General features: G+C 50.9%; 1 protein-coding gene across 1 annotated transcript in view; it reads right to left on the reverse strand.

The window, feature by feature from the left end:
* Nucleotides 1–23,100, reverse strand: part of TMEM63C (transmembrane protein 63C) — a 50,951-nt gene extending 27,851 nt beyond the window's left edge. The window contains exons 1-5 of the mRNA XM_008590445.1: nucleotides 22,987–23,100; nucleotides 8,012–8,152; nucleotides 5,352–5,413; nucleotides 1,047–1,209; nucleotides 426–505 (exon numbers count right to left, since the gene is read on the reverse strand). Of these exons, the coding sequence (XP_008588667.1) occupies nucleotides 426–505; nucleotides 1,047–1,196 (230 nt within the window). The 5' untranslated portion in view covers nucleotides 1,197–1,209; nucleotides 5,352–5,413; nucleotides 8,012–8,152; nucleotides 22,987–23,100. The remainder of the gene's footprint in view (nucleotides 1–425; nucleotides 506–1,046; nucleotides 1,210–5,351; nucleotides 5,414–8,011; nucleotides 8,153–22,986) is intronic.
* Nucleotides 23,101–25,746: the final 2,646 nt, after the last annotated feature.

Here is a 25,746-nt window from a genome sequence, read left to right on the forward strand (position 1 = left end):
GACAGAAAAGGAGAGAAAGGGCCTCAGATGCCTGCCTTGCTCCCTCCCCCTCCCTGGGCTGAGGGCTGCTGCCCACTGTGCCCAGCAGCAAGCATGCCTCAGCTCCTGTGCTGAACACACAGCTCTGGGTACACACAGCAATCACCCCTGCTGCCAGGTGCACAATGCACTTTGGGAGTCCAGCCATGGGACCCAGAAAGTCTGAGACCAGAGAAAAAAGCAGCCTTGTGCAGAGATGGCTATGCTGTAGGTCCCCCTGCTGTAGGAAGAGGCAGAACAGGGCAAGGGATGGTGATGAGATGCCACCTGCTGATGAGATGCGTGCTGTAGCTTGGGCACTGGGCAGAGCCGCATCCTGGTCAGGGCAGCACATTCCCTGCAAAGGAGCAAACATCCCACCCATCCTGACCCCCGCCCTTCCTCACCTGTCATTGTGGATCAGCAGAGCCAGGCGCCCGTAGTCCCACGCAGCTTTCCGGAGGAAGGAGTAAACCACAAGGACAAGCTACGGGCCAGGGAGAGCAATGTGGGACAGAACTCATGATGCCTTCCCTTTGGCTGGCCCAGGCATTCCCATGGGGGACACCCTGTCCCTGAGGTCCCCAGGGAGCTCCCCGACTACAAGGTAAGCTCTGTTGTAGGAGGGGCCTTCCGTTTCAACTCTGGCTTCCCCGTGCCCACAGCTTCCTTGCACAGAGTGGATATTTAGAGTTTGTTGAATGAAGGAGCCAGAGGCACATTTAGAACCATGGGACAAGAATGCCTCTTGCAGACTTCAGCAAGGGGAAAGGGAAAGGAGGCCCAAGGGTGCCAGCCAGGTGGGCCTTTGGAGAATGGTGCATGGAAGAGAATCCCAGGAATTCTGCCTGTTCCCAGAGGCCCACCCACCCGGGCCGCCCTGAGCAGGACTGACACACGGGGAGTTAGCATCACTGTGGCTGGCATCGGCTCAGACAACTGGTGCCCCATCGCATCACTGGTGAAAGTTCAACCGTCCACCCTGGCTGAGACCTCATTGTCTGTTCCCCACAGTGCCCAGCACTCACCACCCACAGGATGATGTTGAGGAACAGCACGGTGGGGACACCCCCAAAGGGCTGCCCCTGGAGGACAGTGTTCCGAGATTGGAAACAGTCCTCAGCAGTCATGTTGTGGAACTTTCCCACCACACTCATGTCGTCCGGTGAGGCGGTCATCGTGGGAGGCTTCCTGGTGAACAAAGGGGTCTCCAAATCAGACAGGAAGACTCCCCCTCACTTTGCAAGACACAGAAGCCTGCCGGGGAGCTGGGAGAACTTGCCCTGGGTGCTCTGGCCAGGCTTGTAACTGTTTGGTCAAGGCGGGAGGATCAGCCCACGTGATGGTACATAGCCCTGTCCTGCAGGGGAGAGCTGCCTCAAACCCGGGCAGTGACGACAGGGCAGCTCAGATTCCCTGGGAGCGTTCTCATTTTGTATCACCTGATCTCTTTAAAAAGAGTTGTAAAATGCACATCCAGATGGGTCTTCCTATTTCTACCTCGTGAAGCTTTTCTTGTTTACAAATTAACAAATCTCACAAAGGTGGGTCAGACCTCAGAGTATAAATGTGCAGTTTGGAAGAAAAGAACCGCTGTGTTCACAGGATGCCCGTGAGGATGGGGCTCACTGGGGATCATCTCTACATTTTTCGAGTCTCCAATCCAGTTCCAGGGAAAGGCCACAGCTCCTAAGGATGTGGAGTGCCTGGCACGTAGCAGTGACTCTGTAAACCTCCCTGTCCTACCTTACATTTGAACCAGGGAGATCAGCACCTGCCCAAGGACCTGAGCCAAATCAGTGAGCCAAGCATTTTAGCTAGATTCAAATGCACGGTCACTGGCTTCTGCAGGCATGGATAAGTGTGCAAAGAGCCATTGAAGACTGGAGGCAACTGGTAGCTGCTTGAACTTATCTGCAAGGTTGTTCGGATGTGAGAAGATCATTCATTTTGGCTCCAGACCTCACCTCACCCTAGAAACTCTTCACTCTCATTCAAGAAAAGTAGACTCACTCACTCATTCACTCATTCATTCAAATATTTGGTGAGCAACTGCTTTGTGCCAGACTGATGCTAGTAATACATCAGTGGACAAGATAAAAATCCCTCCTTTGTAGGATTCCAGTGGGAGGAAAAGTGCGGGGAGGAGGGTCAAGTTAGAGTTGTAAAGAGGGTGGTTAGGGAAGGCCTCCCTGAGAGGGTGACATTTGAGCAAGGACTTGAAGAGAGGGAGCAAACCATATAGTTATGGGGAAAGGGCACTTCAGGCAGAGAAACAGGCCTTGGGGTGCAGGCTTGCCCCAGGGTTGAGGGACAGCAGACAGGCCGGTGTGGCTGGTCAGAGGAGTGAAGGGCATGGGGTAGGGGGGTTGAGCCAAGGAGTGATGTGAAATGATCTGCATTTTAAACAGATCACATAGATCCATGCATTGAGAATAGATGGGGTGGGTGGCACGAACAAGCAGAGAAGCAGAAAGAGAGGTCCGTTAGGATCCAGCAGAGGTCCTGGAAGCCTGGACCGGGCTAGGAGCAGTTGAGGTAGTGAGAAGTGGTCAGATATTGGAAATATTTTGAACATGGAGCCAAAAAGAGTTGCTAACGGATTGGATGGGGAATGTGAATGAATGAGAGGAGTTCTAAGGCTTTTGGTCTGAGCCACTAGGAAAATGGAGTTGCTGTTATTGGGTGGCGAGGACAGGAAGTGCTGGGTGGAAAGTGCAGAGTGGCGGTGGGGGTGATCAGGAGCTCAGTTCTGGACACGCCAAGTGGAGATGTCAAGCAGTTGGACATGCAAGTCTGCAGGTCAGAGGAGATACTCAGACATAAATGAGACACAAAGTCACCAGCATGTAGATGACTCTCAGAGGCAAAGGACTGGATTGAGAGAGAAGAGAGAGGTTCACGGAGTGAGCTGTGGGCACTCCAGTGTATAGAGGTTGGGAGGAAACAGAAAAGGGACAAGGAGGAGCAGCCAGTGAGGAAGGGAAAAGCAGAATAGGGTAGTGTCCTGGAAGCCGAACAACAGAAACGTTTCTAGAAGGGAGGAACCAGTTGTGTTGATGTGGTAAAGTCAGACGACAACTGAGAATGAGCCATGGTTGAGGCAACGGATGGGTTATTGGTGGCCAGATTGGAAAAGGTTCAAGAGAGAATGACAGGAGAGGGATTGGAGCCGGAGGGCACAAAGAACTCTTTGGAAGGGCAACTAGAGGTGGACGTGGTTGGAATGGGAGAAACAGCACACTGTCTGCTGATGGTGATGGTCCAGTAGAGAAAACACCTGGCGATGGAGGAGAGAGGGTGGCATTGCTGGAGCAACGTTAGACAGCAGGAGGGACTGGGAACTAGCGCCCAAGTGGAGACGCTGCCTCTGCTGAGAGCCGGATGGCTGGCTCCTGGAGCGGGAGGGAAGGCAGCGCACGTGCACAGGGGCCGGCGGGTCGGCAGGTGTGGTGGCGAGAGCTCCGGGACGTTCTGCCCTCACTGCTTCTACGTCCTCAGTAAAAGCGGGAACAAGGTCTTGGCTGAATGTGAGATGGTGATGGTGGCAGATGCTGGATGTTTGAGGACAGGAAAAAAGGTAGAAATAGAAGTCCAGGGGAGTGAAAGAGTGAGTGGGTTAGGGGGAATGTAATGGGGCTGCCAGGCAGCACTGAGGCTCACTGAAGTTCATGGTCCTGAATTTACAGTGACGGCAGGCAGACTCGTGCTATAGCCATCTGTGCGGTTGCAGGTGCGGCGGAACTTTTCACTGGGGTAGAGGTTTTCCCAAGCGAGAATGAACATGAGGCAAGAGGGCTGCGGTGTGTGCAAGGGGGTAATTTTAATGGTTGCCCATGGAGTTTGCACCGGGTAGACATAAGACGGGCGAGGACAGTGAGAGGTGTTGGAGTTCCAAGTGGGACAGGGAACTGTTGAGTACCAGAGGGTGTGACTGGAGTGGCAGTCGGCAAGTGGGAGGTTTGTCACTGAGATTAGAGAGAGGTTGCAGTTGTTGGTAGTGATAAGGTCTAGGCCATGACTCTGGGAGTGAGTGGCTGAGTAGGGAGGTCAAGGAACTGCGAGGCCAGAGTGTTGGAAGGATCATCTTTGTGGATATGTGGATCAGCAAGAATGAAGACGGAAATGGCACTGGAGGGACAGTGAGGCAGGAACTAAACTCTTCTAGGACGGAGGAGGAGTGGCCTGGGGGAGTCCTTGATGACTGTGTCAGAGAGGAGCAGCGGGATGTCTAGGGTGACACCCACAGGTCCAGGATGGGGCTTTAGTGGCAGAGGGAGGAAGAATGTGGAGGTTGCAAAGAGGAGCAAGAAAGACATCTCTCCATCCCCAGGCCAGCGGTGTGGAGGGAGAAGCAGAACCCGCTCTCTGAGAGGCTGGGAAGGGAAGCGGTCCGGGGCTGTCACGTTTCAGTTCTCAGTGAGCAGGCGCAGAGGAGCTGGGGCGTTTCTGGGCATCATGGGCTCTGTGACACTGAGCCCAGCTCCAGTACTTATTCGCTGGGCGACCTTGGGCAAGGTACTTAAGCTCTCCCTGCCTTGCTTCACTCCTCTGTAAAATGCAGAAGCAGCAGCCATTAGAACCCACTTCACAGGGCTGTTAAGAGGAGTGAGTGAGTTAAGATTTGTCAATCATGTGGAACAACGCCTGGAACACAGGAAGTGTCGCATAAGTATCTGTAAAATGAAAAGTGGACGTGGAGTTCCAGGGGGCACAGTGGAATGGTTTCAGGAGCCGGGGAGGGGTGGGAGATGGGGATGGAGAAGGGAATGAAGGTAAAGGGCTGGAGTGCAGGAGATGGGAGTGGCCTGTGAGCCCAGGGCCCCACGTGCTCGCTCACAAAAACAGAGCTAGAGAGCATAATGCGATCAGTCCTGGCCAAGGAAGGAGAACACAGAAACTTTTCACACTCCCAACCTCCGGGTTAGGGTCTAACAAGAACAGGGGGTCTCCTGCCTATCTTTCTATGTTTCCCTACTTCCTGCTTCCTCTCGCTCTGCCCAGGCTGCCCATGGGTTCATCATCTCCACCCCAGCTCCCTGATGAACACATTCGCTGACATGTTTAGACAGATGTCAACTTATAATAGTTTACACTGAACACAGCACACTTTGACAGTCAGCCTTCTGCTGGAGCATCAGAGGACTGCAGTGGCACCTCCAGGGTCTCCTGGTGGGTGGAGCAGGCATCCGAGCTGCCTCAGGCTCTAGGGCAGCTGTGCAGGAAGCTGCGGTGCTGCTGGTGGACACTGGGGGAGCCCGCGCTAGGGAGGCCGGTGGTACAAGGTGTGGGAGGGAACCTGCAGGTCTAAAGGTCCCAGGGAGACTTCCTACCTGAGTCAGTTCTCCAGGGAAGGTTAAGTCAGGCCTGGAGTCTCCACTCAGCCCCGGGGATGCTGTAAAAGAACAAACGCAGTGGAGAGACCACAACACTTAGGGACCCAGGACCCCCCTCACCGGTAGCATCATCCCACAGGGCCCCTTTCCTCATTTTAGGCTCAGATGCATGTCCTTTATCAGATGTGTGTTTTGCAGATAGTTTCTCCCAGCCTATTGCTTGTCTTTTTATTTTCTTGATGGTGTCTTTTGAACAGAACGAAGTGACCTCAAAGCTGAGATGTGAAAGAGGTGTGGGAGGTAGCACTGTGCGGGGGGGAGGTGAGGACAGAGGGAGTCATATTGGCAAAGACCCAGAGGGACACTGAGAATAGGGTTCTGGGAAAGTGAAAGTGAATAGTCGTGGCTAAAATGCAGGATGGATCACTGGTTCGTTCACTCATTCATTCATTCAACAAGAATTCGCTGAGTATCTACTCTTGCCAGGCTCTGGGTAGACCCTGGAAGTACAAACATGAGGTCCTCTTCAGGGAGTTCATAGCCTTTGGGATTTGGGGAGAAGGTTGCTGTTTGGAGGCCTGGCTCAGGCTACCGTACTGCCAGGGAGGACCCCAGCTACAAGGACCCAGCCTCTAAGCTGGGAATTCCACCCAGCAGGCTGGTCAGGTGCAGGCATCCAGCTTAACCCGGCTGCCCAGCCTGCAGGGCAGGTGAGGGAGGAAAAGAGAGAAGAGGAGATCCTCCCCCCTCCCAGCTCACCCCCTCCTTGGCCTTCTCAGGCCGCAGGCAGAGGCAGTAACAAGGAGGCTGTTGTCATGGAAACCTAGAGCAGCACCAAGCCTTTTCTCCACACCCCTTCGCCATCCCTGGACCTTCCTTGTTTCAGGAGGGAGTGCTAGCTCTTGAGTGTGAAGGAGAGAAGCAGAAAGCATCAGGACTAGAAAGAATGAAGCTTGAAACCCAAGGGTGCTAAAGGACACACACAGGAGCACTAACCTGGCTTGGGTCAGGGGGCATCAGGGAATCATCTCTTTGGTCATCAGTGTCACAGCAGGGGACACAGACAGGCTGTTTGGGGTAGCAGGGAGAATCAGGCTCTCTGGAGCCAGACTGTCTGGACTTAAATCCCAGATCCACCTTTGCTAGCTGTGCGGCCGTGGACAGTGACCTGACTCCCTGGACAGTGGAGATAATAGTAGTACTGCCTCATGGGGTTATTGTGGAGACGAGGTAACAATTCACATAAAGCCCTTCGCACAACGATTGACAATGTAAGTGCTCAATACCAGCCAGTGCCGTCATCACTGTCATTGGCTACTTGTGAGATGGTGGTGAGGGACCCAGACTGGACCATCCCTAGGCTCCTTCCACCTACTCTGTTCTGGGACAGGCAAGAGGAGAGATGCAAGGTTGGAAGGACCATCCACTACCCCCAAACTGCAGCCGGTCGGCAGCCAGTGCCTCTGTTCTTGCTGTGAGTGCAAAGCAAATGTCAGCCTTGCTTTGGGGCCAAGCAGGGGCAGTGGAGGGGTTGTGAATGCTGGCTGGTGGGTCGGGATTCTCAGGTCCCCTCCCCAGCTGCACGTCTTGTCTGATGGCAGAGTGTGTGGCCTTTGTCCTGTCTCATTACTCATTACTCAGATGTCTTGGTTTCCCCTGCCAAACGGCAGAGGCTCAGCAGTTTGAGGCCTGGGCAAAGTTTTCCTTGGCAACTGGGCAAAGGGTTTGAGAAGAACCAGCTTTGTCTTTCTGACTCTCCATCCCACTGCTCACTACCAGGCTTGCAGAACTAGCCTGGGGTCACCTACTGCTGTCCTGACTTGCTAGGCCAGCACTCTGCACCTGGCTTTTCCTTCCAGATGAGCTGGACAAGTCAAGGTCAAGCCCTCTGTGTGGGGAACCCAAGTCTCAGGTACGACCCCAGAATTAGGATGGTCCAGGAGACCCTAGGGAGAGGCTGATTTTATTAATAGCTAACATTTACTGAGTACTTACTATGGGCTGAATATTTCCCATTTAAGTACTAGTTCATTTAATCCTCACAAGGACCCCTGGGTACTAGGCTCACCCCCAGAGTGCACACAGCCACAGCCCCTGTCCTGCCCTCCTTGCCATCTGCCCTTCTCAGTCTCTTCAATAACTCATCACCTTTTTGTTAACCAGAAATCTCCCGAGGTTTCAGACTTAAACTAACGAACTGGAGTTCGCGGCCACGGGTGCCCCCTTCCATGTCCCCTTCTTCTCTGGGCCTCCTCCCCTGTCCCTGCCACCCCTTTGCAGAGGTCAGCTCGGTGGCTTAGGTTCACTCTCACTACTAGGAGGGCAGGTACTCTTTGGCGGAGGGGGAGGAGAGGTTGAGGGGTTACAAGAATGAGGGGTTCTGGTTCATGTCCTTCCCCACCCACCATATCAGCTGACCACGAATCTTCCCCTAAGTATCAGTAAGTCCTTCCTGGCTCTAAATTGTCCTCTTGTCCTCAGTCTCCTCATATCTTCACGAGAAAGGATGGTTTGCCCAACTTCACTGAGGAAAGTGGTGGATTGGGGATGAAAACCGGGCTAAAGGCTCCCCATCCGAATGCTCTCAGTGACTTCAGCCTGGAGGGGCAGTGTCACCGGAATCACCTGGAAGGTGTTTAGTAGATCCAGATACTCACGCTGCACCCAGACGTTAGGAATAAGAATCTGCAGTCAATTCTTGTGCACGGCCGAGACAGAGCACCACCAGCTTAAGACTTCCAGGGTTATTTACATCTAGATAAGCAGTTCTTGAAGACTCAAAACGTTTTCTGATCCCCCTAAATGAGAGAGGATGGTGATAAACAACAGTAACTCAGTGCCCTTTAAATCATGTCCCTGTGGGGCAGCTCCTGAGGCTGGTCCTTCCATCCTCCTCCCCCTCCCTGCTAGTTCTGAGAGTGTGGAGAGTTGGCTGAAGGACTACAGAGGTCCACACCACCTCTTCACTGGAATCTCCAAGATCTGGCATTTTCCCATTATCCAGAGGCCACTGGCCTGGCCACTTCTTCATGGACACCAAGCTTGCCCTCTGACCTGCCTCCTCACCCCCTACCGCTGCCATGTGTCTCAGAGCTGCTTGCCCCACCCTGCAGAGCTTGAGCCACTTCATTCTGGGCTCGGCGGGGGCCTTGGTCTCATCAGCATTTTTTTTTTTTTTTTAAAGATGACCGGTAAGGGGATCTTAACCCTTGGCTTGGTGTTGTCAGCACCACGCTCACCCAGTGAGCTAACCGGCCATCCCTATGTAGGATCTGAACCCATGGCCTTGGTGTTATCAGCACCACACTCTCCCGAGTGAGCCACGGGCCAGCCCTGGTCTCATCAGCATTTGCAGCCCTTGGGTCCAGCTCATATCCTATCCTTGGAACCTTCTTTCCGATGACCAGCCTAGTCTGCACCTTGCCCTCACCCTCTTTATACAGATGGCATTGCCACCACCACCTGGCACTATCGTCTTATTCCTCCATGCACATGAGCAGCCAGTTCCTCAACAAACTTGTGGGATCTTTGGTGACAGGGGCCATTAAAAAAAAAAAAAACTTTCCATGGTTCTCCCACAATGACCAGCATGTGGTAAGCCTCAGTGAAAGACAGATGGTCTTTTACCCAGAGACATAGTCCCTTACACTCAGGGGTAGGAAATAAAACGTGGGTGACTGGTATACACTTGCATAGTGTACAGAGAGTACCTGAGTCCTGAATTTTTGCCTACCCACTGCACACTGTCGGTTACCAAGTCTCTCTCCCCAGGTGATAGCATGGAATGGAGCGAGCATGCACTTTACATCAGGAGGTTGGGTGTGAACCTGGCTCTGTTACTTATTAGCTGCTACTTAACCTCCTGCTGTTCAGTTTTTTCTTCTACAGTAAAGATATCATTATGTCTGTCCTGACTACACCAGGGTGGGTATGAGGGGTGGTTCAAGGAGATAGTGTGTCGAGACTTTTTTGTAAACTGTGAGTGCCACAAATGTTAATTGTTGCCTTTGCTATTCTCCTATTTTTTCCCCCTCATATAAAAAGAGGTCTATTTAGATGTTAGAATCATCTAGTGAATGAACAAGATCAGACATTAAATGTTCCAGGCTTCAGAGCTGAGCTGCAGAGCACCCACCGCCAAGACCTCACTGGGGTTTCCACATGCAGCAGGGAACAGCTTGGGCAGTTTGTGCATTGGCCATTGTGATTTGAAACATTTTTCCAATCAAAGGCTGGGACTGCAGTTTTTAGAAGTCATGCTCTGTCCTCTAGGGACTAGGGGGGTCCTTTGTATAAAAAGTGCTGTCCCAGGAGCTTCCTTATAGTCACCTCTGGGAAGTTAGTGATTCTTGGGGAGGGCAACTGCTGCCTTCTTCAGGCTTGAGCTGCAGGTACCACTGGACATTTTTGCCAGGAATCACCCAAAAAGCCCTGTCTCAGAGTATTCTTGAATTGGCCATGAAGGTAAGAACCAAATGTTTGCTAATCAAAAACTTGTTTGCAGACCACAGAAAACTGTTAGGAATGCCCTACAAAATTGAATGACAATATTTTCCAAAAATATTTTTTACATCACTTTAAATAATTTACAAAAATCCAGAAAAAACATATTTATCAGGACACACCTGTTAAATAAAAACATTGTTTGGCGTTAGTACATATACACAGGGCTATGAATACAGACTCCAGCTTCCTCTCCTTTTAATCACGAGCATTATCTATACACATGCACAGATATACTGCTTTCCCTGAATATGACAGAAGCCAGGAAGCCAATCACAACTTGAGGGCTTTGCCTTTCATGACCGACCTGCTACCCCTGTCCTCCATGGAGGTGTTGCTGAGTTTGCTGGCATTGCTGCCCAAGGCCTACTGGTCCGAGTTGTCCCTATCCATGGCCCTTCATTGTCAGTACCTCAGGTCCAGAAGTTTTTCCTCGGAGCCTGAGTTCCTCCTGTGTGCAAGCTGAGCCCCTCCTGTGCCTTCCTGCAGAGCCAGTACCCACCTTCCTTCTTAATGAGCAAGTGTGGGCTTCCAAGCACCAGGCTGGGGCTGGTCTGGGTCTCCCTGAAGGCCAAGATGGCTGGGCCCTGCAAGAGGCAGCCCCAGGTGGGCACTGAAGAGGCTTGCTGGCTTGCCCCTCCAGGAAATGCTCTTTCCAAAGTGGAACAGCTGGGCAGACAGCATGGGGGAGAAGCCTGCAAAGGGCAGGCTGGGCGAGCCCCTGGCCTGTCCCTCAGTCCCCTTCTCTCTCTTGCTCCTGAGGTCCCCTTTCCATGTGGAGTCTCTGCCATCCGAGTTCAGTGCCCATGGCCTGGGCAGCCTGCTCTGGTAGGTGAAGTCGCTCCAGGGCAGGGCGAGGTTGGCCTGGGGTCGGCCGTCCCCCTTGGCTCCTGGACTGGAGTCAGGAGGCTCTGGCTCCCATAGATCACATGAAAGGTGCCCCCGGTGCCTCCTACCTCCGTGCCCACTCTGGCACAGCTGGGCAGCTCACCAAAAGCACTTTTGGTGGCAGCAGGCTTGGCCCCTCGCTTGCCTTTGCGATTTTTTTCCTAGGATTGAGACCAGCCTTCCCTCTGAAGCCCCCAAAATGCCCCCACTTCACGTTTGAGGCCTCAGCATGGGGTGAATGGATTAGGGCTCCACTTTGCTGCGAGGCCCATTAAGCAAGCTGGGAAGTAATAAGGCAGCCAGCGGCTGGGTCTAGCAGGACGCCCAGCACCGTGGACAGCACCACGTGGAGCACTGCATTTCTGCTGCAGCTTCTCTCTGCCAGGGCTTGAGAGCAGGGCCAGGCAGCGCTCACTGGTGCCCTGGCCCAATAATAAGCATAACAGCAAGCATTTGTGGAGTAATTTCATGTGCCAAGCACTGTGCCACATCTGTTAATGGGTTGTCTGGGTTAACAAGCCTACGAGGTTGCGTGTTGGTTGTGATTGACGGCCCTCTGCACTCATTCCCACCTCTGACTGGTGTGCCTTCCTACGTGACAGAATCTGGAAAGCTAAAAACTACATTTCCAACATTCCCTTGCAGCTGGGGTGCTGGACACAGGTTAGGTCCCAACAGTAAGATGCACTGGAGATAGAGTTATGAGGCGGAAGGGAGGAGGAGGTTTCCTGATGCTTGGGCTGTGTTCTGCTGACAGGCCACATAGAGGAAATCTCTGCAGCAGATTCAGTGCCCAGCCTCTGGCTTCCAGGAAGGGGGGCGTGGGAGGGATTGTGGCAAACTCTGAAGAGGTTTTCTGATCCCTGGGTTGCAGGTGAGGGGACATGAATTCAGTGGCTGCAGTAATGGCCTTCCTGACTGTGGGTGAGGAGCGGTTTGTCTGGTGGGCCAGTTCTGCTGTTCTGAAGACTCAGATTCTAACGCTGCCAGTGATTTAGGAAGCATGGAATGCCTTGTCTCAGGTCCTGTTTTTGTTTAAAATTCTTAGAGTGGTTTTTGTTTCCTGTACAAAGAAGAGGCAGGTCCTATTATTATCTTGTTTTATGAGTAAGGAATCTGAGGCCCAGAGAGTTTGACTTGTCCAGATCAGGGAGCTGGTAACAGTCAAGTTGGGGCCTGAGCTGAGGGGGGCTGTAAAGTCAGCCCCCCCAATTACTTTGTTGTGTGCCAACCTTAAGGCAGAGAACACTGATTCTGACAAACGGGAATGAAGCCCATAGGCTCAAGACAGAAGTTAAATGGAGAAAAGAAAACGCTGACAGGGAATACTGGGACCATCCTCCCGGCTCCAGTGGCAGCAGCCCATGAGAAGGCATCAGGAGATAAAATGGGAAGGTGAGGGTCTGGACATCTGTGACGGGCCAGGCATGGTATGGTGCCTTCTTATGGTTATCCCACTGAACATCGTTTAATCCTCACAGGCAATCTAAGGTACAAATAAGTGTCCCCATTTCACAGGTAGAGAAACTGAGGCTCAAAGAGGTTAAGTACCTGGCCTAAAGTCATGAAGCTGGAGAAAGACAGGCAGGACTGGAACCTAAGTGTCTGGCTCCACTACACGTCGCAGTCTCTGGAGGCTCAACTGGGGAGAGAACAGCTTTGCCCCTTGCAGGAGGACTATATGTCTGGGGTACAGGAAGACACCTCCCAGATCTGCACTACATCTAATGGACTGTCAGCTAAAAGGAAGGAAAGCTTGCAGGTGGCAGAGGGAGCTGGAATGCCATGGGGGGAGAAGGTGGCCACTTGGACCCGGGCTGGAAGCCAAGTGTGCCAGCTTCCCCACCGCAATCATCTCACTTCTGGGATTCCTGTGGGGATGCTACTCCTTGCCCTCCAGACCCTGCAGCTCAGTCCAGGGGCCCATGCCCTCCTGCCCATTGCTCTGAATCGGTGAGCAGCCATGATCATGCCCAGATGGGGCTGAGGCAGCTGTGGAGACACCTTAGACAGCCGGGCTCCTGGGAGCTGGGCAGTGACTCAGGCAGACACCGAGAGAAGGAGGGGTGACTCCCTGCTTGTGCTAAAAAGACAAAATAGTAAGTAAAAACAGCAGGATATAATGTTGTTAAACTAGATCATCTCGATTCTAAAATTAAAAAAAGAAAAAGAAAAAGTACAAAACTAAAATTATACCATGTTCTTTCAACTGTCTTTTAAAAATTTTTTCTGAATTTGAAAAACTATTTCATATGAACATGTATTATTGTGTGTAATGAGAAAAAGATTATATTTTATTTTATTTTATTTTATTTCATTTTTAAAAAATGACCGGTAAGGGGATCTTAACCCTTGACTTGGTGTTGTCAGCACCACACTCAGCCAGTGAGCAAACCGGCCATCCCTATATGGGATCCGAACCCAGGGCCTTGGTGTTATCAACACCGCACTCTCCCGAGTGAGCCATGGGCCAGCCCGAAAAAGATTATATTTTGAAAGTAAGGCTTGATATTTCTAGGCACACATAGAATCAGCTTCCTTCTTCTTTCTCCATCAAATCCTTCTCTTCCCTTCCTCAAGCGCCCTCATGTTGACAAGCTCCCACTCAAGCTTGTCGATGGGAGAGGGTGAAAGTCTGGGCCCTCCCGCTGACATGCAGCCCAGCGGTTCCTGCACAGGCTGCCTACTCAGGAAGAAGACTCAAGGCCTGAATCTGACGCCACCTCCTCTCCCCCACCTCCCGCCCTCAGGGCCTTCCTGGACCAGGCGTGGGAAGATCAAGGCTTGACCCTGCACCATCTGGGCCAAGGTGGCCACCAAGCCTCCGGAGGTCTGCCTGGAAGCCAGAGGCACCCTCCCTTCCCAGGTCAATGCCTTCTCCTGGCAGCTGTGCTACTGTGCTGGCCACAGCATCAAGATACAGGTGCAGTGATCAGGAAGAGGGCTCAGTGGCCCCCCAGCACAGCTCTCAGTAGGGCAAGCAGGGCTAGCCTGCCCTGTCACCTGCTCAGCACCCCCTTTCTCTCCTCCCCATCCCCAATCATCAGTGAGATATGGTGACCACTGAAGCCCCTTTAGTTGGTTTGGGGGGCGGTGGTCTAAACCTAGGCTCCTATGGGAAAGGGAACAAAAGAGAAACAAGAGCCTCCTGGGTGAAGGTGAGAGGGGTCCTGAGATGGGTGTGGCCTCTGAGCTGTCTCTGAAGTGCCTGACAGAGGCCCTGGTGTGCACTTTCTTCCAGGTTACAAAGTGTGTTTGGAGTCATCATCTTACCTGACCTCCAACAGTCCTGTCACGGTTGGGGTGATGACTGTCCCCGTTTTACAAACGAGGACACTGAAGCCAAGTGGATGAATAGCCTGGGCAGGATGACACAGCTAGCAGTGGTGAGACAGGGTGGGGGTCCGAGGTCAAGGCCTGATCCTTTGCACAACTCCCCGCTCCTCCTGACGTCTGAGCTCTCGGCTCCTGGCCTGCTCCAGGGACAGGGGCTCGGACGGGGGAGACCCTCTTGGCCCCAGAAGCTCCTCCAGTCTTCCCTCGCCCATCTCCTGCAAGAAGGCTCAGTGCCCCTCAAAGGCCTTGGCTTTCTCTGCTCCCTCCAGCCCTCGCCCTTGTGGAGGACCTCCTGATCCTTCCCTGATGAGAATGCTCCACCTTTGAGGCCCAGTTCAACTCTGCTTCCTCCAGGCAGCCTTCCGGGAGCACCCCCAGGCCTCCGTGGTCTCACCTCCCCTCAACTCCTGCAGCACTCACTTGTTCTCTCCTGAGCTCTCTGCCCAGCAGTCAGTGCTAAAGAGAACATGATGTGTCCCTGCCCTCACTGAGCTCATTCTAGAAGGGGAGAGAGAAAGGCCTTGACTGAGGCATTATGACACATGGTGTGTGAGAAGGGCTGCCGCAGTGGCAGGGCTCACAGATGAGGGGCACTGGAGTGCCCAGGGAGGTTTCCTGGATGAGGACGGAATCAGCTAGGTCACTCTCCTCAACCAGGCCAGCGAGGCCTGCCATGTGTGGTCCTTCCTAGTGTGACAGCTTCATACTGCTGAATTTCCCATCACTTTCACCTCCAGCCCCTACATCTTTTCCTCAGTTCCTGGAGCATGCCACCTTCCCTCCTGCCACAGGGCCTTTGCATAGGCTAGTCCCTTTGCCTGGAATGTTTCTCCTGCCTCCTAGTTGACTCATCCTTCTACTTGTTAATCTCAGCTCAATTTTTGCTTCCTTAGGGAAGTACTCCAGGCCAGGTCAAGCACCCCTGCACATCCCATGCCTCAGAGCATCTTGAGAGGCAGACAGTGTAGCATTTAAATGTGGGTCCAAATCCTACTGGGTCCAAATCCTGCTGCTGCTGTTTACTAGCTCCATGTCTTTGGGCAAGTTTGTTAACCTCCTTTTGCCTCAGTTTCCTTATCTGTAAAATGGAGATGTTAATAGCATCTACCATATTGGGTGGATGTGATGATTAAGTGAACCAGTTCACATGAAACATTTAGAACACTGCCTAGCACACAGCAATGGCTCAGTAAAGTCAAACATGACTTTCCTTATTGGTCCCTAGAACATTTGAAGTTCATTAATGGGACGATGTAGCAAAAGGGCCAACTCCCCCAGTGAAGGGAAAGCTCCCTGATGACAGTCCAGGGCTGTGTTTACCGATTATTTTCTCTGCTGTGCTGGGTAGGGCTGAGCACTTTACAAATGTTGGTTGAAGAAAGGAAAGACTGGTAGTGGGGTTGGGGTGGGACACATATGGCCCCTGTGGTCTCGAACCCAGAGTGCTGTGGTTGGAGTGGATCCTACAAATCCTCTAACCTAAGCCCCTCCTTCCACAGATGGGCAAGGGAGCTGCTGGCTAACATTTCCCTGGGCTTCCAGTCTCCCAGGGGCTGGGCAGCCCCTGCCCCACTCTCTCTCCCCTTGGGTCTCTGCCCTAAGCCTCCTGATGAAGGACATGGTGAAATCTCAGACTGAGGCATTCATTTCTGTCTTCATTTAGAAAAAACAAATGTAGCACATCTCATATCTGAGTGCTGTGGAGCAAATACATGCACTGCAACTGGGCGAAGCTGCAGGCTCCAGTTCGATCCTGAGTTATTGCTATAATTCTCGTCTCCGTGGTAACAAGTCCCGACTAAGCCTTCAGCCAGCAAGACTGGGCATTGCTCAGCTGTCATCAGAGGCCCCCTGGGCTAGGATGCCGGCAGTGTGATCTCTCCCCAGCCTCTTTCCTGACATTCCTCTGCAAGAGTCTGGAGTGGGCAGGGAGGGAGAGCAGGGGAGGGGAGCACAGGGATTCAGCAATGGCAGAGGCTCGGGTCCTGGAGTCAGCCCCAGCTAGAGCCAGGATGAAGGCTGCCAGCAGACAAGTGCCACCAGCAGGAGCAAGGGGGCAGAATGCTGCTGGGTGCCATCCCACCCCACCTCTTGCTGCTGCTGGCATGGACTCTGATTGACCAAGGCTCTACAGCCAGGAGGCTGAGCCCTAGTCCCACTCAGACCCAACCAGCTGATGACGCGTTGATGTTTGGATAGAGCCAGCCTTGTCTGAACACCTGCTCTCTGCTGGTACCAAGCTAGGAACTGGGGAGGAAAGGTCGATAACATATGGCCCTGCCCTGAGTGAGCACACAGTCAGGTGGGGGAGACCCTGAGCAAGATGTTGGTAGACAACCAGATCTAAAGTCACAGACGCACTGTCCAGTGGAAACAGCAAGACGCAGACAGCACATGGAGAATGCTACCTCCTGTGCGTGTGCCTGACTGGAGCGAGGTTTTCTCTGGAAGGATCCGCAGAAATGTTGGCAGTGGTTGCCTTTGGGGGGGCGGTGAAGTGGCAGCAGGAGCAGGGTGAGGAAGACTGACTTTCCACTATATTCTTTTTATTGGTTTTTGAATTTTGTACCATATGCATATCTAAGCACTTCAAACAAAACAACAAAACCAGAAGGAAAAACAGCATCACGTGACAAGGGTTGTGATAAGTGTGTGAACTATGTAGTACTAAGTGCCCAGAGAGGAGGAAGGGACAGCTCTGACACTGAGCGACTCTCCTGTCCTCTCAGGACCTTGGTTTCTTGTCTATACAGTGTGTGTGTGTGTGTGCGTGCATGAGTGTGTGTGTGCATGAGTGTGTGTGTGCATGAGTGTGTGTGTGACACATGTGAACCTGCTTGTCTGCCTCTCTATCGATGTGTTTTTGGATGTGTGGATCTAGTGGGTCAAATGTGTCCCTCCAAAATGCATGTCCACCTGGAACCACAGAATGTGACCTTGTTTGGAAATAGGGTCTTTGCAGATGTAATTGTTTTGGTTTAGATGAGGTGGCCCCTCAATCCAATAACTGGTGTCCTTAAAAGGAGACAACACGAGGACAGAGGCAGAGGTTGGAGTGATGCACATACAAATCAAGGAATGCCAGGATTGCTGGCACCACCAGAAGCTAGGAAGAGGCCACCACGGATCCTCCTCTAGAGCCTGCAGGGGGAGCAGGGCCCTGCCAATACCTTGATTTCAGACTTCTAGCCCCAGAACTGTGAGGGAATAAATTTCCATTGTCTCAAGCCACCCAATTTGTGACAATTTGTAACATCTGCCCTAGGAAGCTAACACATGGTTCCATGCATGTGTTTGTATGTTTTGAGGTGTGTGTGTCGATGTGTTTGTGTGTGTGTGTGTGTGTGTGTGTATCTGTGTATGTTTTGGAGAGTATTTGGCTGGGCTTGGGAATGCGCTTGGGACTATAATTTGGGATTTGGGTGCTTGTGGGGGGGTCATGCAAGTTTATATGTTTATATGTGTGCAAGTTGAGTTGTGTCTATGAATTTGTGTATGTGTGTATATTTGTGTGTTTCAGTGTGTGTGTGAGCATATGTGCATGTAGCCAACAATCTCTGGGCTCTTCCTCGGCCCTGTCTTCCCAAAAGTCTGCCTGGGGGCTCCTGCTGTAGCGGTTGGCCTCAAGGGATGCTGGCCACTGGCAGAAGGGACGGAATAGACTCAAGGCCAGACTGGAGCAACATCCTCTCTGGTCTAGGGCCACCTGGGAAAGGGGAGGGGAATATAAAAGGTGTCTGCAGGAGAAGTGCCCCCATTATACCTGCTCTGTCAGCAGAATCGTCTCAAGCTCAGGAGTGTGGGCCCCGCCTAAGAGCCTTCTTGGAAGCCTACAGCAGAGCAGAGTCCCCCCAGAGAGATTTTATCTCCTCTGCTCTTTGGGGTTTGTTCAAGGGAAAATGAATGTGAGTTGCTTTGAAACAATAGAGCAGTGGATCTCAAACTCTAGTGGGGCAGCATTACCTGGAGGGCTCATTACACCGCAGATTGCTGGGCCCTGCCTTGGAGTCTGATGCAGCAGGTCCAGGATGGAGCCTGAGAATTTGCAGCTCTAACAAGTTCCTGGTGATGCTGATACTGCTGGACTAGGGGACCATGCTTTGAGAATCACTGCACTGGACCATATAACAGGAAATGGAGGTTCCTCTTCGGTCCCTCATCTGACCCCCAGACCTGGGTGTGGGCAGCCTGGCCTGTTAGGAGAGTTCCTGGAAAAGTCAGGCCTGGCTCTCTTAATCTGATTCTCTCAGAGTGGCTCTCCCAGCCTCCCACCTGTCACTCATAAACTCATTTATTCAGCAAAGTATCGTCCAGACTCTATTCCCTACACTCAAGGTGCCTACGGTCTAGCATAAGAGTCTAGTGAGTACTCAGACCCCTAAAGAGAGAGTAATAGGGCTGCAGAAGTGCACTCCAGAGGTCTGTTCAATGTGTGCTGGGAGCACAAGGGAGGAGCACCTGCCTCAGCCCTGGGGAGTCCAGGAAGGCTGCCTGGAGGACGTGCTAGCCAGGGCAGCTCTTACAACATGGATCACCATGAGTTGAGGGCTTACTGGCCCGCTGCTATGTGTCTTAGCACAGCAGAGTCTGCAAGCATGAGCGTTTTTAACCCTCCCAACAACCCCAGGATGGGAAGCACTATCGCTGACATGAGATTTGGGCTTCAAGCAGCCACATTCCCAGCCTGAGGGCATATGGGCCTCCTACCATGTGGAGAACAGAAGCAGGACATTCCAGGCAGAAACCAGGCATGCACAAAAGCCAAGTGGGAGGCAGGACAAGTCGTGGGCCCAGACTGTATTCAGGCTTTGCCCTGGGCAAATTCAGGTCCCCCAGATGGAAATGCACTGCCCCTCAGGGACAGTAGACACGGGAAGGAGACCAGGTCACAGCCTGTCCCTGGGCTCTGTCCCTGGGGCTCTGGCCCCATATGTCTAAATAGGGCAGGAGCTGCACTGGCTGCCTTGGGGGCTCTCTGAGCCCAGCTGCTCCAGTGATGGGTGGGAGCCAGATGGCAGAGGCTGCAGGTCTGGCTCACAGGGCCTCACAGGGGGCACAGAGAGCCCAGAACACGAGGGGCCTGAGAATCATGTGCTACCCTGGTGGGAGCTCTCTATTTATAGATCCGCCTGTGATGAAGGTTAGCTGAAGGGGGGCTGAGCACTGAGGGGTGAAGACTGGCACAACCTCCATGACTTATGGTGGCCCCCATACCTTAGCCCCAGACAGTCTCTGTGTGGCCTCCTCAACTGTGGCACAAGCCCCCAGGACAGGCGCCAGCCTCCTTCTGACCTTGCTCTTACCCCTTGGGTGGGGGTGGGGTGGGGTGGGGTCAGGAAAGCTTCTCTGATCCAACCTGAATCCAGAGGACGGAACCAGAGAAAATGAGCTCCAGTTGCAGCAAGAGATATTACAGTTAGACACAAAGAAGCACTAGCCTGGGATGCTGAAGGGAGTAGTAGCTATTTCTGGGCACTCATCTTTCAGTCTGTGACAGTCTATCTGAAAAAAAAAAATGCTGGGGATTTTTCTCTCCCCTTCCTTCACTAGCTCCTCTGTTGTATCTCACCTACAGTTTACTTTCCTCTCTCCCTGCTCGTCTTCCACTTCTGCCTTCCTTGTCTAAGTGGGCCAAAGGATCTCCCGGCTTGTCCCAGTGTCACTGGAGGCCTTTGAGCCTGGATACAATTCAGACGTGTTAGCTGAGTCCTACACCAGCTGGAGGTGAAAGGGCCCAGGCCCTGTCCAGGGCACTTCCAGCCAGGTGGAGAACCAGACAGTTAAACAAATGCCTAAACCCAAGGAAGAAATGGCCATATGATGAGAAAGATACCAGCCAACGTTGTAGGGTCGGAGACCACAGCTCCAGGGGCCTGGGCAGGCTTCAGAGAGGTAGCATTTGGAGGGCAGGTGAGATTTCTGTGCTGACAGAAATCAGTGGGGACAGGGGCAGTCTGAGCGGAGGGGACAAATAAGTAGAGAAGGGAAGTAGAGTGTGGAATATTCCAGAAATAGCCGGCAGGCAGGCTTGGCTGCAGAGGTGAGGTGAGAAGGGTCTGGTGAGATAACAGGCAGGTTGGGGTCAGTCCATGACACCCTGAATCTCAGGCTGAATGATTTGCACTTAATTGTGTAGGCAGTGGGGAGCTATGGAAGGTTTTGGAGGAAAGGCATGATATTATCTCAGCTGGGACTAGAAGGGCTTCTAGATTTCATTTCTGTCCTAGGAGCTCATGAAAAGGACCTGGCCCTGATTCCAAGCCCCCAGGCCTCTCAGGGGAATCTGAAGGGGAGCAAATAGTTTGTGTGTCTCAAATGTTACCTTTACGGTGAGGTCACCCTGATGACCCTATTTAATAACACAGCTCCTCTGGCACTCACGATTTCTCTTTCCTGCTGTTATGTTTTTATTTTCCCCATTGCACTTATCTCCTTCTAACACACCTCTCCCATGGTTTATGTCTGCCCCCACTCTCATCAGAACGCAGGCCCCATGAGGACAGAGTCCATGTCCGTTTCACTTGCTGCTGAATACCCACTGCCTGGCACAGTGACCAGAATCTCAACACATGCATTCATTTGTTGAACGAATAAAGAGAAAAATATCACCCTGCAGGAACCAGCTTGATCTGGTTTGCTCCCTCCCTGTCACTTGACTCCTGGCTTCCTGGGCTCGGCAGTACCCAGGCTTCCGAGTGGAAAATCTCTAAGAAAACCAGACAGCACTGTGATGCTTCCCTCCTGTGCCTCTCACCCTTGCCAGGAGTCTGGGAAGATCTGTAATGTTCCTCCTTCCCTCCCCTGCCAAAAACCACCACTATTTTCCTTCATCTTGGTGTGGAGACTAGGAGAGGACAATTTCACCTACAACAAGCAAGAGGTTTGCGGGATTGAGGCAGCTCCACCTGGCAGCCTGGAAGAAAACCCCAATGGTCTGATCAGAATAACTGCAAGTTACCTATACAGCTCTGGGAATTTTGTTCCATTTTGGCCTCACACCAACCCTATGAACCAAGTGTACCTTCCCCTTAACACGTATGGAAAAATAGAGGCTCAGAGAATTTCACTGCATGGCCAAGATCTCCCTGTCAGATGAGGAACCTGGTTTTAAACTCAGGTCTGTCCTAGTCCAACCCAGTGCTCATTTACCCACAGTTCATGGCCTCTCTGCTGCCAGAGAAGCAGCTGGGACACAGGATGTGGAGCTTGCTGAGTGCTCTGTCCGAGGGGCCAGATCATGGGCGGTCTCTGCTGAGACCATTTATTTTGTTACTCATGCAACAAAATGTCCTAAGCTATGGGAGCCCGAGGTTTCTGCCACCTCCCACTGATGAATTAAGACAATGACTTCACATCTGCTGCCTGACCTGAACTCCTCAGAGTATGCGTTATAACTGCAGTCACTGCCTGTTCTGGTCTATGGCCGGGTGTCCTCTCCTTACTCTGATGTGTACCACGGCTGGAGTTCAAAATAGGGCTCTCTGCATTTGCAGTCCCAGCAGATCCAAGGGAAACCATTCCTACTATGTGCAGATCCGACACGCTATATCCTGGTGTGTTCATGGTGGGCTATGTCGGGGAGGCAGGGGAGCTTGGATCAAACTGCCAGCTGTGGAGCTGTAGGTGGCTGCACTTCCATTCTTTAGGAACTCATTCCACCCTCTCTCTCAATGAACATTACTGATTCCTTATTATGTGAAAGGTAAACAATATGTAGTTTCTGCCTTCAAGGATCTTAAAGGGTAGGTAGAGAATAGTCATTGAATAGGCAACAGGGAGCCATGGATGATTGTAGAGCAGGGGAGTGAGATGACTGCAATATGCTTTAGGGAGGTTAATCAGGCAGCAGAGTGTGGCTGGGAGAGAGCAGGCTTTTGTAAAGATCGGAGCTAATGTGGTAAGCACTTACTGGGTGCTAGGGGTTGTTTCGAGAACTTTATACAGTATTAACTTAATCTTCCCAGTAACCCTAGGGTACAATTGTTATATCCATTTTATAGATGAAGAGACTGAAGTACATAGAGATGCCATTAGTAGGTGGTTAAGCTGGGATGTGAAGCCATCTGGCTCCAGAGCTTGAGCTTTTGACCACTATTTGATGCTGCCTGTCACAGTGATCTAGACCAAAGGAACAAGGGTCTGGCACAGGGCTCGAGCTTTGGGCATGGCTGGAGGGACGGAAGTGGCTAAGTCTTCTCACCCTGGAGGGCTCACCCAAGAAAGGAACAGGAAATCATAAGGGAGACATGGACATCAAGTACTTTGCTGAGGCCAGGGAGGGAGGAGGCAGCTGAACTTAGAAGGGCTGTCTGAAGTCAAAGGTTTCCTGTGCGATTTTGACAACATTACATCTGGTTCCTCTGAGATGTTCAGCTATAACATTCAAAACTATACTATTGATATAAGTAATGTGTGAGAAGTAAAAAGAGATTACAATTGAATTATATCATTAAGATCCTTTCCAGCTCTAGCAGTCTATGAGGATAACATCTGTCTTAATCCTTTCCCAAGGAAAAAGTGTCAAGACATAGAGGACTCCTGGAAGAGCTGTGTCTGGCTGGGTTCTGGACTTGCCTCAAACCAGGGTCAGCTGGGCAACAACCACTCAGGGGACCCAGCTAGAAGCTCAGCCTGGGGAGTTTCTAAGGGGCAGAGGGTATCCTAACCAAAGCCCCTTTCCCAGCCTCAGGAGCCAGGGTCACCTGGGATAGTGCCATTTGGAGAGGGGACTAGGCCCTTCTTTCCCCTCTTGTCAGGCTGGGTTTAGAAGGGTTTAGGGAGGGCATTTGCCCAAGTGCTGACTGGAGAACCAAAGGCATGGGGATGGCCACATTTCCCAGGCTTGAGGGAGGAGCTGGCACTAGGTCTTAGCCCTGATGGGTGGGATAGCAACCGAGGCACCTACCTGGAGTGGCAGGTGAGGTCTGGGGCTCAGGCTGATGGGCTGTTACTGGGTCTTCCTGCCTCTTGATCAGTCCCCAGAAAAAGTTGCTTCTGAGTGGCACAGCCGCATCGCCGCTCGATTCCTGACCACAAAGGTGGATCCTCCAAGGCTCTACAGCACAGGGACAATGGAACACTCTCAGTGCAGGCAAGTATGGATCTCAGTCCTCCCTACCTTCTTGTGGCCCCTCCCAGGCCCAACATGCTTGTCAGCATCTTCCAACAAGGCCTGCCTCACGGGAGCTCTGGTGGGGTGAGATGTAACCCATAGACACCCCTGACCATCAGTCTGCCCTCCACCTCCAAATATAGGCCAGTGAATGCCCACCCCTGGGGTGGGTGAGCTGGGGAGCTACCATTCATCTCAGCTGAGCAGGGGACTGGGGACAGGACCATGGGTGGAGCACTGCATTAGGAGTCCAAGAGGTCCAAGTCACTTGCCCCTGGTGAGGTGGAGCACCCCACTTTCCCTCACTGGGGTGGGAGGCTTCAGCCTAGATGCACAGAATGCCAGCAGGGCTGAGCTGAGGGAGATCAGAGGGGGCCATAGGCATCACCTACCTCAGAATCACCTGAGAGTGGGGCTTGCTAAAATGCAGGTTTAAGGCCCTACCCTAGCCCACTGAATCTGAATCACCAGGAAGTGCCTGGGAATCTGTATTTTAACAGGTTCCCATGTGGATGCACGTGAAGACAGACTCAGTGGACTACATGCTGGGAAAAGCCAGAGAAGTCCAAAAGAGAACAGGGGTGGCCATATTTGTATCAGTCAAAAACTATTACAAGAGACAGAGAAAGACATTGTATAATGATAAAGTGTCAATTCACCAGGAAGATATAAGATTATAAATACATATGTACCTAACAACAGAGCACCCAAATATATGAAGCAAACATTGACAGAATTGAAGGGAGAAATAGATAGTAATGCAATAACAGTAGGAGATTTCAATACCCCATTTTTTTTTTTTTTTTTTTTTTGGTCTTTTGTCTTTTTTCCGTGTCCGGCAACGGATCGCAACCCTCAGTGTTGCCCCCGTACCGGACCGGGGACCGGCAACGGGATTGCAAGCCTCGGTGTTGCACCCGCGCCTCACTCAGCCAGTGAGCGGGAGCCGGTCTGTATGTGGGATCCGAACCCTCGGACGGGAGCGCCGCCGCGCTTCCCAAGCGGCGCACTATCCAGTGCGCCACTGGGCCGGCCCTCAATACCCCATTTTAAATAATAAATAGAACAACCAGACAGAAGACAGTAAGAAAACAGAGAACTTGAACAAAACAATAGGCCAATTAGACCTAACAGACATATTCACAACACTCTACCCAACAGCAGCAGAATATGTATTCTTCTCAAGCACATATGGAATATTCTCCAGGATAGGTCATGTGTTAAGCTACAGGTAAAGAGTATAGAACAGTGTCCACACATGGGAAGTACTATATGTTGGCAATTACTATTATTATTACTGCATATTAAATGTACTTTGTTCCTTTGATCTGTGAGCCAGTTCTATCATTTGACAAATATCTACTACTACGTATCAGGTCCTGTTCCAAGCGCTGGGGAACCAGTAATAAGAGCTGTCCCACTCTCTCTGGTTAGACTTAGTTCTAGTTATTTTTAGCATTTTTACTGTTATTGTAAATGTTTTTTCATTATATTTTAAAAGAAACTAATGTTTCTATATAGACAAGTAATACATTTTTGTTTCTAGTATTTATTACTAGTCATCTTAGTATATTCTTTTATTATTCATAATAGTTTTTTTTTTCAGTTGACAATCGTGTTGTTTTTTTCTCTACATGGTCAATTTTATCATCTACAATTTTGATAAATTTTCCTGTTTTATGACTTGTTTTTTCAAATTTTACATTGGCTTGTACTTCCAGAGAAGTGCTAAGGAATTAAGGTAGTGGTAAGCATTCTTTCCTTATATGTGTTTATGTCTATACACACAGACACACACACACACACACACACACACACAGAGTCATGTTAAGCAATATCCATCTATTCTTACTAAATAAGAGTTAAAATTGGGGACATATGTTGAATTTTATCAAATGCCTTTTAGGCATTTTTTAGCTTCTATGGAGCTGTTTATATGATGTTTCATCTCTTTTGAACTATTAGTTTGCTCAATTATCTTAACAGCTTTTCTAATATTGAATCTATATTTCTTGAATATACCCCACTTGCTTGTGTTGTATTAATCTTTTAACAGAATGCTGCATGATTCTGTTTATTGTTATTTAATTTATGAATTTTGCACCAATCTATACTTGAGGGTTTTTTTGTTTTAGTAATTTACTCATTTTTCTCTACTGCTATCTTTATCAGTCTTTGGTATCAATGTTGTGCTGCCTTCATAAAATAATTTAAGATCCCTCCTTCTCTGTGATCTGGTGTAGTTGGTACCAATGTCTAAATAACATTGAAATTAGGTTCTCTTTGAAGGTTTGAAAGAAATTAGAAGCTGTCTAAACCTGGGATTTTGGGGAGGAGAATTTTATGAAAATTCAGTTTCTTCTACGATTATTGGTCTGTTTGGGTTTTCTAGTTCTTCTGGGTTCAAACTGATGATTTACATTTTCCCAGAAAACTATCTGTTTCAATTGGTTTTCAACTGAATTTGCATATAGTTAAACATAGTATCCTTTAAGAAGTCTTCCTATTTTCTATCAGTGGCTACTTTCTCATTTTAATGTTAAGTTTTATATA

This window comes from Galeopterus variegatus, unplaced genomic scaffold (genome assembly GCF_000696425.1).
Source record: "Galeopterus variegatus unplaced genomic scaffold, G_variegatus-3.0.2 Scaffold140, whole genome shotgun sequence".
NCBI lineage: Eukaryota > Metazoa > Chordata > Mammalia > Dermoptera > Cynocephalidae > Galeopterus > Galeopterus variegatus.